General features: G+C 39.7%; 1 protein-coding gene across 4 annotated transcripts in view; it reads left to right on the plus strand.

The window, feature by feature from the left end:
• MPPED2 (metallophosphoesterase domain containing 2) overlaps positions 1-18198 on the plus strand; it is a 112444-nt gene that overhangs the window by 63436 nt on the left and 30810 nt on the right. For all 4 annotated transcript variants that reach the window (XM_063397978.1, XM_063397976.1, XM_063397977.1 and 1 more), the window contains one exon: positions 1833-2058. In XM_063397978.1, the coding sequence (XP_063254048.1) occupies positions 1833-2058 (226 nt within the window). The remainder of the gene's footprint in view (positions 1-1832; positions 2059-18198) is intronic.

Consider the following 18198-nt stretch of genomic DNA (forward strand, 5'->3'; position numbering starts at 1 on the left):
GTGTATCAAATTTCATGCTGGTGGTATCTTTTATGTTTCCTGGGAGAAGAGAAAATAGCAATTTTATCTTGTGCCCAGGAGTCACAGAGAGCAGGAATTGTAAGTACACGCCACACAGTTTTTAAATAAAAATGCATTGCAAAGCAGCACGTAGTAGAAATGGGGAAGGGGAGGAAAGTGGAAAAGGAGTGAGTCAAAAACTGTAGAGCAGCATTTATTGCATCTCCCCAGCTTTTATTCTAATGCAGCACCACAGAGAGTTATGAATATGTACAAGCTGTATTTTGTTCAGATGTGAGGTGTCTGGTGTCTATGAAAAACATAGTCTACTTGATTTTTTCAAGGGATTTGTAGCTTTTTGGTTTTCCATCCAGAATTAACTGATTTTGCAAAGATGATGGTTTGCACACATACCTTGCATAATTCCTGTTTCTGTGCTGTAGATATTGAAAAAGCAGAGGGTTTTGACTGGTTCCCATGTAAGTCTTATTTAGGGGTAAAGTTAATCTTGTTGTATATACTTTATTTAGCTTTACTCTGAGACTTACTTGAAAAAAGAACCCAAACAGTTTCAAAAGTTGAAAGACAAGTTTTTAACTAGCAAAGCCGCTTTTATTTAGGAGAACTGTACTCACAAGAAATGTATAACATCTGATTCTGTATTCCCTGGGACATATGTTGAGAGTTCCAGAAGAGGAAGGTGAACCCATAGATTTCTACATACATTTTGTTGCCTTTATGAAAAAAACAAAGACAAACTGCACAAAATCCCCATAACAAGCCCAATCATTTCTAAATGATTAGTAATAAACATCAAAATGAAGGATAAGGTATGAGACTAAGAAATCAGGCGTATTGGGAAGGCAGTAGCAGTTAGCTTTGAGGCAATCTTACGAGTGATTTTTGGCAAGTCACAGTGGGACAGATTTTGTAAAAGAGTCTAACTTCTGTGAAGACACCATAGTGTGGGACTGTATTTTTAAGGGAGCTCAGCACCCAGTATGTTTATTTGGAAGATCTGGCACTGATTGCTGATACCAAGTGCTTGAAAATCTGTTCTGAACTCCAAAAATCTGCCTCTGTGAGCATGATCCATGCCTTCTTGCAAACAATGGTATTAGCTCCCCTGAATTGAGGGGATCAAACATGTAATTCTTTACTTCTGAGTCTGATGGTAAATGAATTAACCAGATTTTCCTTTTTCCTGATTTGTCTTATTTGGCTGAGTTTTGTGGTTGCTTCTACTTGTGTGCTTTTTAAAAGACATGAGATACTGCCATAAACATAATAACAAAAATAATAATAATAATATAAAAGTACATTGCAGATGAATTGAAGCTTTGGGGAATAGATCTTGAATAAATGTCACTGGGACACAAATTAACCCGAATAATTTAAAAACCAGCAGCCCCAGCAATCTGCTTTGGTGCTCTCAGGACATAGTTGGCAGGCATCCTGCAGTCTCTGGTCACACCTGCCTGCTTGGACACCCAGGTTCCTCAGTGCAGGTCACTCCTGGGGACTGCTGGCCCTGACCTGGATTAAGGCCTCATTGTCACATTCAGGTGAATAATCCAGCAGTGGTGTTTTATGGCACTGTTGGAGCTGGTTGTGTTGAACTCTGCAGTACAGGCTCTGTGTGCCTTCCTGTGCATTTCTGACACCGTTCCACTGAGTGGAGGAGGAGCAGCATCAGTATCTTGTGCCCAGCATGGAGATGCACACCGGCCCCGGGTGTTCCACTCTGTCACTGCTAGCTGTCTGCTTATTGTGCTAGCGTCGCTGGTGTGGGAGGAAATGTGCTAATTAAGTCCTCTTTTTTGTTATTTCAGGAAACCTACCATATGAATATAAAATAGTGATTGCTGGGAATCATGAACTGACATTTGATAAGGAATTCATGGCAGACCTTGTTAAACAAGATTACTACCGCTTTCCCTCTGTGTCCAAATTGAAACCAGAGGACTTTGACAATGTTCAGTCACTCCTGACAAATAGTATTTACTTACAAGATTCAGAGGTAACAGTTAAAGGATTCCGAATATATGGTGCCCCGTGGTAAGTCTCAATTTAAACTTTCTTTGCTGTTTATTACTTGAACCACAGCAGGAATCATTCCTGTTGAATGTGCATGAAGCTGCTTTGTTGCATTGTCCTGCAGAACAGCATCAGACTTTGCTGTAACCATTCTGAAACAGTTGCTTTTCTTTTTTTTTTTTTCCTTTTTTTTTCTTTTATTTTGGATAGAAAAATCTCTATTTAGCAATGAAATAAGACAAAAGGAATTGTAACTATTTCTATTCTGCTTGGTGAATGCACTTAAACTGTGGAGTCAATACCGACTCTGTGCTTGTGGATTAACTGTGGTGGCATTTTGGGATGTATTAGGGAAACTCCATTACATTCTATACTGCTGAGCTATTTATATCTGCTATGCTAATAGATTAGTGTGGTGGCATTTAACACCCACACAGCATAAGGGCACAAGGCAGCAGGTGCTTTAAGCCTTATTTTTGATCAGTTCTAGGCATTGTTTTCTTTTGCTTGTAAAGTTGTGAAAAATTTCAAACCAGTTCTGGTCCTATTCCACCCATGTGTCAAGCATGTCGTGCAAGAAAGATTGCTGCCCAGTTTTGTGCTAAGGAGATTCTTCCTTGTTTTTTCTATGTGTCATTTCATTGTGATGCCTGACATCTTTCTGTGGAGCCTTTGGTAGCACTTGTTCTAAATTCTCATGCTAAGAACAGCCACAGCCCTTTCAGGCTTTACCAGAGAGACTTGAACTTGAGTGATGGTGATAATCATTCTGTTGCTTGGCATTCTCAATTGTCAGCAGAAGTACTGAGATGCTAATTTATGCACACCTATAAGAAGGGCTTATTATAAGCTTATAACTTATTTTTGATGTCAGGCTTGCTTTAAGGGTGAAAGTAGGAGAGGAAGGGGGGATGACGGGGTTGAACCAGAAAATGGGACAAACCTATAAATGCATTAGAAATTTTCCCCTTCATCTCATCTTTGTTGTCTTGGCCAGCAGACCCTCGTGATTCATGTGACACCACACACGTTGATGCTTCTGACAATGCTCTTTCCTGGTCATATTGTATGCATTAGTGCTAGCTAGAAAACTGTGATCTAGCTCTGTATCTCACATTCTTGACTTGAGCTACTAATCTTTTAATTTAAGTCATAGCCTTTAGCTACTAGCTTAAATCAGCCTGACATTGCTTAGCTAAAAAAAAAGTAATGCTCTAAATCCTGCAATATCAGCAAATTGGGAAAGATGATCTTAATTCAGGTTAGGAATCATCTCCTGAAGACATTTCAAAGTAATTTTTTTGTAATAGCAGCACAGAAGGCAGGGCACGTAAGGCCTTGGGTAGTGAGGTGGGTTTGAGGCTTGCCTGCAGGGTGAGGAGCTGAGGAAGGTTTGCTACTAATGTTGAGATTGTGTTCAGCTGCTTTTGTATGTATGCATCAGACCTGGCGGGCCTCTGCAAGCACCCAGTGATTAGAAGTGTAGGCATATTTCCAAATTCATTTGGATCAGATTTACCTGAACTCAGCCTCCTACAGCACTGCTGGAGAGACCTGCAGAACAGAATCCAAGTCTGGAAGAGAGTGAGTTTGGTATTCTGAAAGGGAGAACCGTGTGATGCACCTTTACATTTATATGTACTGGCCATATATCATGTTCTTTTTTCTCCTCATTTCCTTCCCAAATCTCTAATGGAAATCTGTCATCCTTTTGTCTCCTGCTGCATTTAGAGGTTCTTTCAATTTGCAGGTGTACATGTGGATTTAGAATGTTTGTTCTGGAATATTACGGGACATCACATCAAGGCACTGAGTTGTCTTAGCCGTAAGAAGTGAATGGCATACGTAGCCTGACCTAGTCATGGAAGACAAACCTGAATTAATCTTTCCTATAATCCATTGACAACTGGATTTTTCCAATTAGTGATGCATGATAAATGAAGCTAGATTGTTAGAAATTGACACTGAGCTGGAACCAAGTGCAGACTTCTCTCTCTTGAACCATACTTCATTCGGGTTTAGCTGAGAAGAAATTGTTGTCAAATCATGTTTTGAGCAACTGTTGATGTGGAGTTGAGGCTGCCATTTTCAATACAGCTTTTTAGATCAATCACCCAGTCTGAATTGAGAGCAGAAATGTGGTGTTGTCCATGCATTTTCTCTCTCCCCCTGGCCCTCCCCTTTTTTTTAATAAAATGACAGTTTCTAGAAAATGTGAGAATTTACTAGTCTTTTGTATTTTAACCAGTCTTTCAGAGGAAGAAGTCCCATCAGATATTAGAAAAATCTGCTCTAATTTTGTTCTGTGCCTGCAAACAGAGACAGAATGATCAGACTAGCATTTTTCCACTTGTTAAATTTTTATATTCTCCCTTCCAATCACATCTTGCTCTGTTCCTATAAATCTTCAGCTTACCCCAAAGGAAGAGAATTTGTGGGGTTTTGTATGTATTTATGGCCTCCTTACCCCAATTAGTTCTGTCACAGAAATGGAACACTGGTCATTAACCCAGAAGATGTGCCAACCCTAACATGAGATAAGTTGGCAAGTTCAATTTATGTGCAGTTTTGTAAGTGTTTCCAGAGGGGGAAAAAAAATCTCATTTGCTGATAAAGCTACTGTTTTTAATTTAAAAAAGAGGGATCAAACCACAAATAACAGATGTGATTCTGGAGGTTTCAGCCTGTCAGGAGTTTCTAAGAAGTAATTGCCAGAGTACTGGGAAGGCTGCCTATAAGTCATCTATCTAGAAAATGTAAATTGCCAACTCAGTGTAAATACAGAAAAGAAATATCAGTTCATATTCATTACATGTTATTACTCATGGTACATCTAAAAGCTTTCTAAAGACCTGAGAGAATTCAAGTAGTGCCTCCTAACTTACAATTTAGCAGAATTTGTGAGTAAAAAATAACTTACAATACATGGGAGCATTCATGTGTATTTGCAATTGGAATGTGCGGTGGTGCATAACAACAGCCTCTAAGGAGCAGAAAATTTGAATTTAGCCTGATGGCTCTGAGAGTATTAAATGGCATTAGCTGGAGGGGAAGTTGAAAAGAAGAGTATCAGCCCCTAAAAGAGAAAAGTACAAGGGTGGAACATAAATCACATTCAGAGCTCTGCTCATTTTCTGAGGTGAAGAATGTAACTGACATTTTCACACCTTAAACAGGAGATTCTTTGATGTACCTTGAAGGAACAAAATGGCTGAAGATTTTCCATTTGGTCTATAGATAACAATCCACAAAAACATTCCCCTCCTTTCTCTTCCTTCTGACTTTGCCCTATGAACCTGGCTTGTTTGGTGGGAAAATAATTGATAGTTTATGCAGTAAAAAATTCTGTAAGAGTCCAGTGAAAACGTTTGCTTCTTGGGAAATTTGAGATTGAGATTTCCTATTTAAAAGGACAGAAAATAAAACCAGTGATGGATTTATGAATTTTTAATTCTTAAAACTCTCTCTGTGAAGTAAACATAAGCATAACTCGTACTGATGTATCTGTGAAAGGGTAAGGAGAGACAGTCTGTTTTTCCTGCAGTTTTGGGAGCTGAATATGCATAAGTGAATTAATGCAAGTTTTACTTAAATTCAAATGTTATTTTAAAATACGTGTTATTTTTTTAAATTATATTTGAAATTGTTCATCCATGCTAAGGGCTGAATTTACCATAGTATGCTGTAGACATTTGGATACAAATATTCTCACAGTGTGTGTTTTCTAATGAAGCTTTAAAAGCATTCAAACCACCAGAGAGCTGCAGTTAACTGGTGCCAGAATTTGTTTAAACCACATTTTGACAGAAACAATTGTTCAGGGAGAATATTTTTCGCTGTTTTATTTTGTTCTGCTGATCAGCTCTATAGGTAACTTTTGTGGTTTTTCACTTGTTTGAAAGAGACAAGTAGTTGAAAAGAAAAAGTATTCTGATGTACTTCATTTTGCTTGCATTGAAATTCACGATTGTTAGTTTTATGAATAATGAGGCAATAGACTTATTTATGGATTTTAAATTCTGTTCTGCATAAAAATTTCACAAAAAATGTCAAAAGGTATAAATGTAAAATAATGTAACAAAGCAACCCTTTACATCATTTTTAGCTATGGAAGTATATGAGCAAATTCCACTCATAGCTAACAGAATGCAAAATAAAGCTGGAGATCTGGGACTTTCAGCTTATGTGTTTGTTTAGATACCTGGAGATATATGTATCTTTTTGAAGGAAGAAATATGCAGTGTAAAAGCTCATACAGTATAAATCAATGTATGTTAATGGTTAACAGAATCAACTTTATGGGGATGACTGAAAAACACCACAAAGTAAAAGATGACAATCAATTATTTAAATAATGACTGAAATCTATGATTTGCATCATTGTGATGAAAATTAATTCATCCTGAATGAAGCTGGGAATAAAGCTCTTCCCCCCTGACAGGAACAGCGGCATTGTTCAGCAATATCCTGCATGTTTGTCAAGTTGTAGCTTGTTCGGGTCTCAAGAACAGAAGCACAAAGCTGGCCTCCCAGTTGCTTTTAATGAATACTAGTGGGTTTTTCCTATGTCCAAGAATTTGATCTGTAGGGTGATCCAGAGGTCAAGAACAAACAGCTCACTATCACTCACGTCTGTGGAGCCAAGGCTTTCATTTGCTTTTTTTAGTAACTCTAGAGGAAGTGCCTTAACTCTTTTTCTGAAGCAAAGTTTTAATTGGCATAGATAATGCAACCTTAAGCAAGCAGAGACAGGTTCAGCCATCTCCTTTAAAAATAATGTTTTGTGCAGTCATTTCCTTTTCTTTTTAGCCCAGTGTAAAATTTGGGGTTCCATCAAATGATTTTACATCAGTTAAAAATTATTTCTCTAGCTCGGTTTCTTTCTCTGCTTCATTTGCAATGATATTTTAGTACAAACAGCTCTAAGTTAGTACTTCTGCCTTGTTCTGATCAGTGTTTTCAGACTCTCTGTTTATCCTGTCAGAAAAGTGTCAGAGGGTTTTTTTTCTTTCCAATTATAAGTTTTGTAATGCATCATGGATTTTGCTGACAGTCTTCAAGTTCTCGAAATAGCAAGCAAATTAACAGCAGATATTGAGCGTGAGGACTGGAAAACCAATTGGCAACTCACATGATGGGATTCAGATACACTGATGGGTTGAAATGGATCTCATTTCTTTTATTTTCATGGTCTTAGTCGGCAATTAGCTTGTGTCTAAAAAAAGGACAGGCAGAAATTGGGCTATTCAGCAATAAAGTTCTTCTTTGCTATTTAATGGTGAGGAAGCCAGGGGAGACTGGACAGGACTGTGTGTGTTGCACCAGTTTTTCAGGAATCCTGGTGTTTATACAGTGGAAGTCAGCAACTGAGAAAATTATTGGCAAAGACTGAAGTCTCCTGTCTGTACGTTAAACAAACACAGCACCACTGCAGCGTGGTTGTGTTTAAAGGTGCAGGCTTCTGTTTCATTTTTCTTGGCATTTGTCCACCAGGTCTCTCAGTTTAGAATCGAAGAATGAATTCCCCTTGGTTTAGAATTGCAGTGGTTTGTTTACATTTTTTGCCTTGTTGGGAATGTAGCTGATTTTTCTTTGGTGTCCTTGATATCAGATCACTTCCAAGTAAAAATTGTCCTGCTTACTTTTAAAAGCTTTTTTTTTTTTTTTTTCTTTTCTTTTTTTTTTTTTTTTTTCTTTTCTTTTTTTTTTTTTTTTCTTTTTTTTTTTTTTTTTTTTTTTTAATAGAGTGGGATGTTTGTAATTTTAAATACACTCGCTTATAATAATTTTTAATCCTGTGGTCTGTGGTGCAAACCTGCCCTATTTAATTCTTTAGACAGCTCTGCATCCTGGCACTGGAGCAGATTATGAAGTCTTGACCTTTTCTTCAGGCTTGACTTCTACAGGAATAAGAACTTTAGAGTAGTCATTACTAGTGTTAACAAATAAACTATGCCTATTTGTGAGTGGAAATCTAGCCAGTTAAACAAGACATAAAATGGTAGCTCTCCTAGCCCTTTTGAATCTTTCCTGGTGTGGAAACAGAGATTTTAATTCTTCCACAGCAGTACAAACAAATGTTTGTGGAAATCTGCTCTGAGTCTCTAATTCTTGCTCTATTTTCCTGTAGTTCAGTTTTTTTGCTGTGCAAAAAAGCAGAGAGCCAGAATGAGCATGAGCTGTGGTGCTGGGGTGGTGATTACTTATGGTGGCCTCCCCATTTGTAGGTTGAAGTGTGGTTTGCTCAAACAGAAGGACATTCTGATAGACAAGTTGTGCTTATACTTGTAGTTTTGCTTTGGTGGGTGTGTTTTTACTTGCCAGGAACCAGCAGTTTGCTTTCCTTTAGCTGAACACTAGAATAACACAGTGGTCACTGTGGCATTCATGTGCAAGGAGCAGGCTGGAAGCATTCACACCCAGTGAGGAGGTACCAAGAGTAGGAAATAGAATACTACTAAACTCGTGACATTTTTAACTCTTTAGCATCAGACTTTGTCTTGGGAGAGGGTTTGAAGCCCCTTAAAGAGTGGGAGCTGGGAAAGAGGAGTTAAACAAGAGTTAACCCAAATCTGGAGATAGGCTGTTCTGTACAGGGCTGGGCTCCTTGCAGTGTTGATGCTTGCTTGAATAAATTCTCCCATGCAGCTTCTGCCCTTCAGGACTCCTGCTTTCCCATTTCCTTTCACCTGCACATGCACCATACCTCTTTGTGGTAGTCTGGTACAGAAGGGAAGAAAGACAAAGCTGAAAATACCATGCTGTTAAAGGTTAACTGAAAAATTACTTCGCTCTAGGACAGCCACCTTCATGATAGGAGAGTGGAGAGGTAAGAGAGGGGCTTCAGCTTTGACGAGCTGACATCCGACTGGATTTTACATTGCGTGGTGCTCTTCAAGCCTCATTACTTTCATTGCTTCATTTCCCCTATGCCCTAAGCAAGAAGAATTAGGGAGCAGGTGGATGCTTTGAGTGACAGGCAGAGAAACCTGTTGGAGGATGTGTGGGTGAGTGCAATTAAGGCCTGCCTGCTTGGAGCACAGGGCAGGAGGGTTCAGGGCTTGCTGGCAGAGCTGGTGGGGCAAAGGAGCCAGGACTCCACTGAGGAACTGGGTGGGATACCAAGACTTTGCTGTAGGGCAGGGAGATGACGCATGGGATGTATCTGTGGGAGGGTGAGGCCCACCCAGCTTGTGTTGGGTCTGGCTGAGCTGGGGCTTGTTTCCTGGCAGCACCTCCCAGTGCCTTGGGAGCTGGAAAGGTGTTGATAACACTGCTGTGTTTCGGCTCCAGCATCAGCACTGTTTGCTCCAACATCCCTCCCCTCCCTCAGTGCACTGGGAAGATTTTGGAAGGGGACACAGCTGGCACAGCTGACCCATGCTGACCTAAGGAATATGGCATACCATATGACATCAGCTCAGATATGAAACTAAGGAAAGCGGGGGGATGACTTTTGATATTTACAGTGTTTGCCTTCTGGAGCAACCATGTGATGAAGCCTGGCTTCCTGGGAAGTGAAATGAATGAAATTAGGATGGAGGAGGTGACAGGAAAGAAGGTGGTTGGGAATGTGAAACAGACACAATCTACAAGTGGTTTGTTTCACAGTTCATCTATTCGGGACAAACAGGAAAAAATGTGGAGGAATTTATCTTACTGCAGGTAGAGATGACAAATAGATTTGACGTGATGTGATGGTGATAAAATGCAATACAAATGGAAGAGCAATTATTTTTTATTTTATTTAAATCCAAAAGTAAGTCAAAAAGTAAGTGACTAGATTTTGGTAGGTCCCAGTGAAAGGTAAGCTTTCTCATGAAGGTCTTCCAGATTATTTGGGTCATATTTATCTAATACTTAATGATCAGAATGCTAACTTTACCCTGACATGTGTATAAAATGCTTAAAGTAATTCACAGAAGCTATGAAATAAAGCAAAAAATGCACATGCACTTTAAGTAAAAGACCACTGATTGTGAATCTGAGCATAGACATAAAGGTCAAGAGTGACAACTACATTCATCAGATTTTCATGAAAATCTGTTCAGTAGAATAGATCTTGCACCTTATTTCAGAAGTGGTCAACACTCATGGATTCAGCTGAAAATCAATGAAACCCATGGGTATTTATAACCACCTCTAAAACATTTAGGGGCCGGTCTATATTATGTTTTGTGTACGTGTAAAATATGAGTATTTCTAACACTACTAGCTAAATATCAAAATCTGTGTGGCTGAGAGCCACATTTGTGATGCACACAAAGAGAAGGCTTAAGCAGTGGTTTGCAAGCAGGAAGATGCCAACAGCTTATCCTTGTTCCTTCACAGATGTGCCTGAGCTGCACAGACCCGTAGTGAGTTCAGGAGGTCTCACAAGCCGCACCACCTTTGCTGCCTCCTCAGTTAATACTGCACAGACAAGGACATCATTTTCCAGTCTGCGTGCACAGTGTACCTGGAAGAAAGCACTGGGAGTTGCTCCTTTCTGTGCTCCTCTTCAGCATTTCAGATAAACACTAAACATAATATTCCTTAACAGATGTGCTGTTTGCCTTCCACACTGACCCTGTGCCCATGGCTGCTTTGACAAAGAGAATAATACTTCCCAGGAAGTGATCTTGTGATGGTTTGAAATCATCTGACAACTCTGCCATTATATTTATTTTGCAAGTAATGCCAGTACTTGAGTTTTGTATCTGCAGATCTGCCAGCCTGTCTGTCCTCTGCTTCTGGAGAACTCTCACCTTGAGTTTTGCTGCTTGGGCAGCATTTGTAGGATGGGTAGAGCTGGCAGGAAGGTTGTGGGGTCTGGTTGTTCAGAAAGCCACTTTATTTTTGTACGTATATGAATCAGTGTGTCTCACTGACAAAAACTGATATTTGCAGCTGCTAACTGTATTAATTGCTTGAGTGAGGTTTATTGGTTTATACCTTGAGAATATACTTACAGTTGTGTATCACCTCCGATTTTATATAAGTAATATATAAAGTAAGCTTTATGTAAGATGGAAGGATGTCTCTCAGTGTCCTTTTCCTGGCACAGATTTTAATGCATCTTGTTTTCAAAACTGGGAATGTAATAAATTTCAAGAAAGGTGTTCTCTTTAACACTTCTCTTGATGTTCCATCTGGGCTGCTTGGGACACTTCCACGGCCTGCACTGCAAGAAAAAGGAGAAAGGCAACCTGAGTTGCTAGTCTGGAAGCTGTAGTCCTGAAATGTTCCCATTTTTAATATGGGATGCCCTAAAACACTGTCATCTCAAGTTATGGCTACCTGAATTTGGTTTTCCAGTTTTTAGTAAGTTTGTCTCCTTCTTCTCTTTATGAATATAACATAAGTTTTGTGTTTCTTGAGAAATCTGCAAAGAGCCATTGTAAGGAAGATTGTCTTTCACTGCCTAACCTGCAGGTCTCTTTTTATAAACTTCTAGATTTATAGGGTTCAAGAGCTTATATTGCTGTATATGTAGAGGTGGAACATTGGGAGAGGTGGAACATTTGAGAAAGCTTAGAAAATGATGGAGTATAAACCAAGTATAGATCATTCTGCACAGCTCCTTGCAGGGCCAGATGGGGTACGTGGCATCTCTGCTGGGCTGTAGCATCTGGTCCCATATTGCAGGGTTTGTGTAACAGTCAGTTCCCTACGTGCCAGTATTATATTTCTGGTCCACATATGTATAGCTGAAAAGTATAGTGGCTACAAATTTTAGGATCACCTAACATCAACCTAGAAATTCAAGTGACCCTGAAAGAGTGAGATGAAGATGTGATTTGATTCAGAGAAGTAATTTGTTATCATTTTGTGGGTTTTAGAGATAGAATATTCAGAGCTACATAGACTTATGGTTCATCTGGAAATGAGCTGTTCTAGTACACAACAGCAAGACCTTGCTGTAAGGATGTGCCTTTAGCTGATAATTACTAGCAGTCAATCTGCCTAGGATGTACACCTTTTCTTATTTATATTCCAGTCCTGTAACCTTCCCTATTCTCTTGTGCCTTTGTTCTATTAATCTACAAAACAGGGCTTGACTTGTGATTAGTCCTCAGAGGTTGTTTCTATTAATCAGGCTGCAAAACAGGTCTACTTGGATGTTCTGTTGCAAGTGTTTAATGTGCTTTCCTCATCAGCCTACAGCACAGAGCTGCTGGGGTTGTCTTAAATGGCAGTGAAATCAGTGAGGTGTCTGCTGCACTTCCTTTGTGTTTACATCTTGATTTTGTTGCTGTAGGAGGGAGAAACTAGAGGGAAATAATTGCAGTCTTACAGAAATTGGGTGAGTAAGTGACATTTGTGGCTACATGTTGCAAGACAGATCTTGTCACAGTAGAACCACTGGTTACCTGCATTTTGAATGCAAAGAACCTGCTCAGTTATAAGTGTGGGGATTAAAATTCAAGCTTTGCTCACAGGTGGGACTAAGTTTTAAACCCTTTGCAGAATTTGAAGGATAAGTCTATCCCCATAGGATTCAGAGGGTCATTTAAGAGAGTGTGTATTTCTTTGCAATTGGTAAAAAACCAGAGAGATTTTTTTGTGAAATATATATGTATATAACAAAAGAATAGTCTGAGAGCTGGTTTAATAGGAAAAAAAAAACCAAACCAAACTGAACTGTTTGTAACACTTCAGTTATTAGAATTTACCATAAAATTTGAACAATAAATAGCATGTGTAGTGAGAAACTAATCTGGTTGCATTGTAGAAGAAACTACTAACTATAAAAATGTAATGATTTTTTCTTGTAATTAAATGCAGTATTTCTTGCCTGTAGGAGGAAAATACATATTTTAAAATGTATCAAAAGAAACAAACCAGATCGCTGGTTATTTTTTTCTATATTGTTCTTTTGGCTTTATTTATTTATTTATTTATTTATTTATTTATTTATTTAAGGGTTTTTTTGTTGTTGTTGTTTTTTGTTTTTTGTGGTTTTTTTGTTTGTTTGGGGTTTTTTTTGTTTGTTGGGTTTTTTTTAAAGTTTTTGTTATGTTGCTGACGTACCCCTTAGCCAGCTCAATGAAGTCTGTCACTGAACTAAAGAACTGCTGTCTGTCTGGAAAAAACCCTGGCCCCAAGGCAGCAGGGTTTGTCTCAGCTGCTTTGCTCGCCTCTCACTGTGCTCGTGCCCATTTTTTCTGTATTCCCCTGGCACATGCATCAATTTATCCAGAGCACAAGCTGAAATTACCAGCCTTGGCAAAACTGGCCTGGTCTTGATATCCAGTGACATCTGCACGTGAATTCTTGTTGGCTGCACTGAGAACCGGTCCCTTACGGCTTCGTGCCATCATCGAGCTGCTAATTTGAAAGGCCTTGTGCTGCCTGCCCCCAGCTACAAAGGGCTGGGTTAGGCTGTGGTTTTGTCCAGTCTGGCCTGTTGTGGCCTAAGGAGCGGATTCAAGTGGTGGTGTGACACCTCCCTCCTGGGTGACACAGTGGCTCTGGGGACACGCTGCGCATCGAGCGGCCAAGCGAGCAGCTTGTGCACACCCAGGTGCCCATTTCACAGCAGGGCAGCAGAAGGGGCTCCCAAACGAGGTTTTTCACAGCAGGGCAGGAGGAGGGGTTCCCAAACCTTGTAAACTCATCCTGCCCAGCCTTCACTGTGTGGGTGGAGCTGGGATTTTGGTGTGCCATGACCTTGTCCCTGCGGCAAACCCAAGGTGTTCCAGAGGGCTGACCAGCGGAAGGAGACGGAGAGCAAAGCCATTTTTCAGAGGTTTTAGTCACCTAAATTAGTTGCTTGGACAGTTTGTAGTGTCCAAGGTGACTTATCTCAATTCTAGCCATAGTTACATAACACTTTTTCAAAGCCACCACTGTGCAATTTTGTATATACTATTCTTATTAGGATTAGAGAAGAAATAGGCGCTCTAATATGGTTTTCTCTAGTGAAATTCCTTTTGGTAATTTAGTTTGCACCAGCCATTTCTACTTTTTTCTTTTTTTTTTCTTTCCTTTTTTTTCTTTTTCTTTTCTCTCTTGTTACTTCTTTTTTTCCTCCCTCCTGACCATTTCCCCAATTATCGGAGAAATCAGTCTTCCTGCATTGATTCATTTCGACCAGAGTCTGGAAGGCACGGGGAATCAAATTAACTAATATTTTACTTTTGCATGTGATTAATGCTAATGCTTACAGAGAAGAAAATACTTCGCTGTGATTTAATTTTCATTCTCCAGTTGAATCCCAGTGATTTAATTTTGCAGAAGGTTGTCTCTCTGCTTATTGTCTCTTAAGGAATCATAGAAGTTAGGGATGGAAAAGGCCTATTAAATCATTCTGCTATTGCAGGATTGTTTCCTAGACTATATTTTTGAATATTATGCTCAATTTTAATGGATGAAGAAATGCAGTTTCAGTTAATTCTTTTCAAGATTGTACCTCAGTGTAGTTAAGATGTTACTAATGGGAGCTAATGTTCTGCTTATATACTTCCTCTGTTTATTATATATTTAAAAAAAAAATTAATTGTGCCCTGCTTGAGATAAGCCTAAAGATTTCTTTTACCCTTCTAGCCTTGTGTCATTTATTTTCTTACCTCAGTCTTTGTAAACCTTTCAGATTTTTCTGTTTTCCTCTTTGTTATTTCTGGTGAGGTATCTGGTATTCCAGGGTGTTGGTATTTGATTGGTTGATTGGCTGGGCTGGTTTGGTTTTTTTAAAAAAAATTTTCACAAGTGGTTTAGAACCAAAGTGCAGAATTCTTTCTCTGCTGTATGAGGAGGGAAGATCCTTGGCTGCTTGGAACACCAGTGAAGGATGGTGACTGTGTTTCACTGCTTCTGCACGAAATGCAGGTTTGCATCACGCTATAACGTGGTACAACCACATGTGTAGCCCAGATCATCTTATTCTTTTCCTCATTCATGTGGCAAGCCCATGCATAATTTGTTGTCAGCTGCTGCCCCTGGGTCTTTTATTTTAGCTTAACAGGTTTGGGTTTCTTCCTCTCACTGATTAGTTGTGGTTTTCAGTTCTCTTCAGATGTATTAGCCTGCATTTTTTCAGAAGGAATCCCCTTTTCTTACTTATCTCAGTGTTTCTAACCTCCTTTGGCATAATTTCTTTCCCCACTGTCATGTTTATAACACTTCTCACTATATTGAAATCTGTGAATTTAATTAATGCACTGTTTACCCGTTCTTCCAGATCATTAATAAAGATGTTAAATAAAACTGATCCTAATACCAATCCCTGTGGCAATCTGCTAGCACCTCCCTTGTGCTGCTGCAATCTATTTATTTATAGCCCTTTAGCCACTATTCAGCCATGTGATAGTCATCATAAGCAAGCCAATTTTAGAATTTTGAAAAGGGATTGTGTCACATTTTGCCAAAGTCTGGGTTGATACAATCTACTATATTATTTTAATCTACTGACTTGGCTGAATTTAATATATGTACAAAAATTAAATGTGATGAAATAGAGCTGTAGTTTTGGAGCACTTTGAGATCTTGGCAGCTGAGTAGCTATAATTCTCCTTTCTTGGAGCAATTACACCTCCTCCACCCCCACCCACCCCCCACCCAAGTTACACCATAATTTTATTCTGTGCTGCATTTAGCCTTACTAGGAGAGGATTCTCAGTATTGCTCCGTAATTCACAGTGTACTGATCAGTGCCATGTTCCTCACTGTTTGTCCAGGATTTGATTTTAAATACAAAACTGCTATAAATGGAATTGTTCTGTTAGTATTTGAATTGTCTATTGACGATTTTAATTGTCTACTGCTTGTTTGTCTGCAGTTGTCATTTTGTAGTTTATATATATATAAGTATACACATATATTTGAAATTTTATTTATGTGTTTGCAAATGCAACAGTGTCTTAATTTTAAGTGCACACTTTCATCCCTGTGAAATTTGTAAGATTTATCTGTTTGCTTAAGTTCGATATGGGTTAAGTGTTTTCTTGCTGTGAAGCTTGGGGGTATATCAATTGTTTAATAGCACACTGAATTTTTATTTCTTTTAAATTCAAAGATATTTAAAGTGGAATAGGAAAAAGTTTGCACTTCACAACTTCATTGTGTGCATCAGTATAAACTTGAATAACAAGTTGTGCCATCCAGCCTTTGAATGAAACCAGTCTTGTGAGATTTCACTTCCTCTTACTATGTTTGGCTTGATTTTACAAACTCTGTGCAAAACCTAGTTTTTACTCTATAAGTTGTAGTGTGGAGAACTTGTTTATGCCACCTTGGTTGGAATGGCATGCTCTGCAAATCACCACTGAATCATCTGGGATAAGAAAAGCTGTTAAAATTTGGGTCAGAGGCCTGATTTAGGTCTGTGCTAATCCAGAGCTCTACAGTAGCACAAAAGCAGAGCACTTGTCACTGCCTCCTGCCTGGTTAGGGCAGTCTGAATAGTGGTGCTCAGCCCTCACTGACCACTTGGAGCCAGGATTTCTTCCTTTTCCCTAAGCAGTGAGATGCTGCTTTCAATGACTTTAAACACTGTGATTTAGATATCACCCTGCAAGCATTTCAAACCACTGAAACTGGGGAGAGGAAGGAAGACTGGAACACTGCTTAATCTCAGTTCCACAGTTATACTGAGTCTGAGCTCTGCCAGCCTCAGCATTACCCCTTAACACAGCATCCTCCAAGTCAGCTGGGTCTCTGTTTCATCCTCCAGAATACAGTTAGGAAGTGTATGCTCCAAATTTTGAACTGGCCAGGTTTATACTGGGTAAATGCTTTGCGTCTCATTGCTGCACTGCTTTGGTTTGGGGTTCAGGGGTTTGATTGAGTTCTAGTGTCAGGTGCACCAAAATAGGATTTGCTGTCTTGTTGAATGATGACTTCAGAAGAGAATTAGTACTTCAGTAAGATCTGCTAATGATCAATAGCGAGTGGTGGCCCTTGGAGTGCAGTGAAACATTGGTACAGGTTGCCCAGAGATGTGGCAGATGCCCCATCTCCGGAAATATTCAAAGTCAGCTTCAATGGGCCCTGAGCAACCTGCTGAAGGTGTCCCTGCTCATTGCAGGGGGGTTGGACTAATTTTGGTGTGTGATGTCCATTAATTGGTACAGACTGTAGTAAGAGGTGGAACTGAATTTTTAAAATTTGTTTGTAGACTACTAGGCAGCTGCTGTGCATGCTGTGACTGTGCCTTCAGTTAGGAGAAACATGTAGGTGCCAGAAGGGTGGAGCATGTGGATGAGGGAGCAGGGAAGGGGAGTCCCAGCTCCAGCACTGTCTCACTGTACAAGGTGCAGGAAATAACTGGCTTCTTTGTTTAATTTCTCCATCTACAAAATAAGGCTAGTAACAGTTATGTGATTGCCATTTAGACAAGAGTTTCAGCACATGAAACACTTTGAAAGTGCCAAGTATTGTTGTTAACTTATTTTTAGCAGGGTGATCCGGCAAGGTCTTGAGCAAATGCAAGCCTTTCCTCCTTGAATGATTTCAAAGGAGCCAGAGGGAGTGTTTGCCCCCTTGAAGTCTGTGTACTTGCTGGGGTGCTTGGCTGGATCATTGCACTGGAAAGCTAAGTAGGTGTCTATTTTTTGCAGGATAAGAAGGGGCGTATTTGAGATACTGTTGAAGTGGAATAGATAGCTGTGTTACTTGAAGTGGGAGCTGATAACGTGTGATTTCAGGACACTTGAAGCCCTCTTCTGCAAAAGAGGAAGGTTAATAAAAACTGTGCTCTGAGTTTACTTCCTGAAATGTCTGTTTTGGGTGATAAATGCATCACTCATTAAGATCTAGTTTATTAAGAAAGGTTGAAAGAATGCAGACAGGCTTCAGTCTGTACTGAAGTAAATGGAGTCAGGGAAAGCCATCTGACACAGAAATACTGTGCTCTCATGTTGCTGTCCAACCCCAGCAATGGTGGGCTCATGTGCCCTTCCTGCAGAAACTGTTCCTGGGCTAAGCCTGTGTTTGATTGACTGCTGAAAACTTCAACTCCCAAGGCACAGATGAGTTGACAAAGATGTGGACAATCCCAGCCTTCCTCTCCCCACCCCAAACTCCAAATCCAGCCCATTTTTTCTTACACAGCTGTTATGATGCTGTGTATTTTTAAAACACACTCACCTTGGCATTGACTATCTGTGGGGAAGATGTTTAGACTTCAGAGGAATTCAGGGTGGGCCACACGTGAGTGCCTGTGGAAAGAAACTCACGTTT

This window comes from Prinia subflava, chromosome 5 (genome assembly GCF_021018805.1).
Source record: "Prinia subflava isolate CZ2003 ecotype Zambia chromosome 5, Cam_Psub_1.2, whole genome shotgun sequence".
Classification (NCBI taxonomy): domain Eukaryota; kingdom Metazoa; phylum Chordata; class Aves; order Passeriformes; family Cisticolidae; genus Prinia; species Prinia subflava.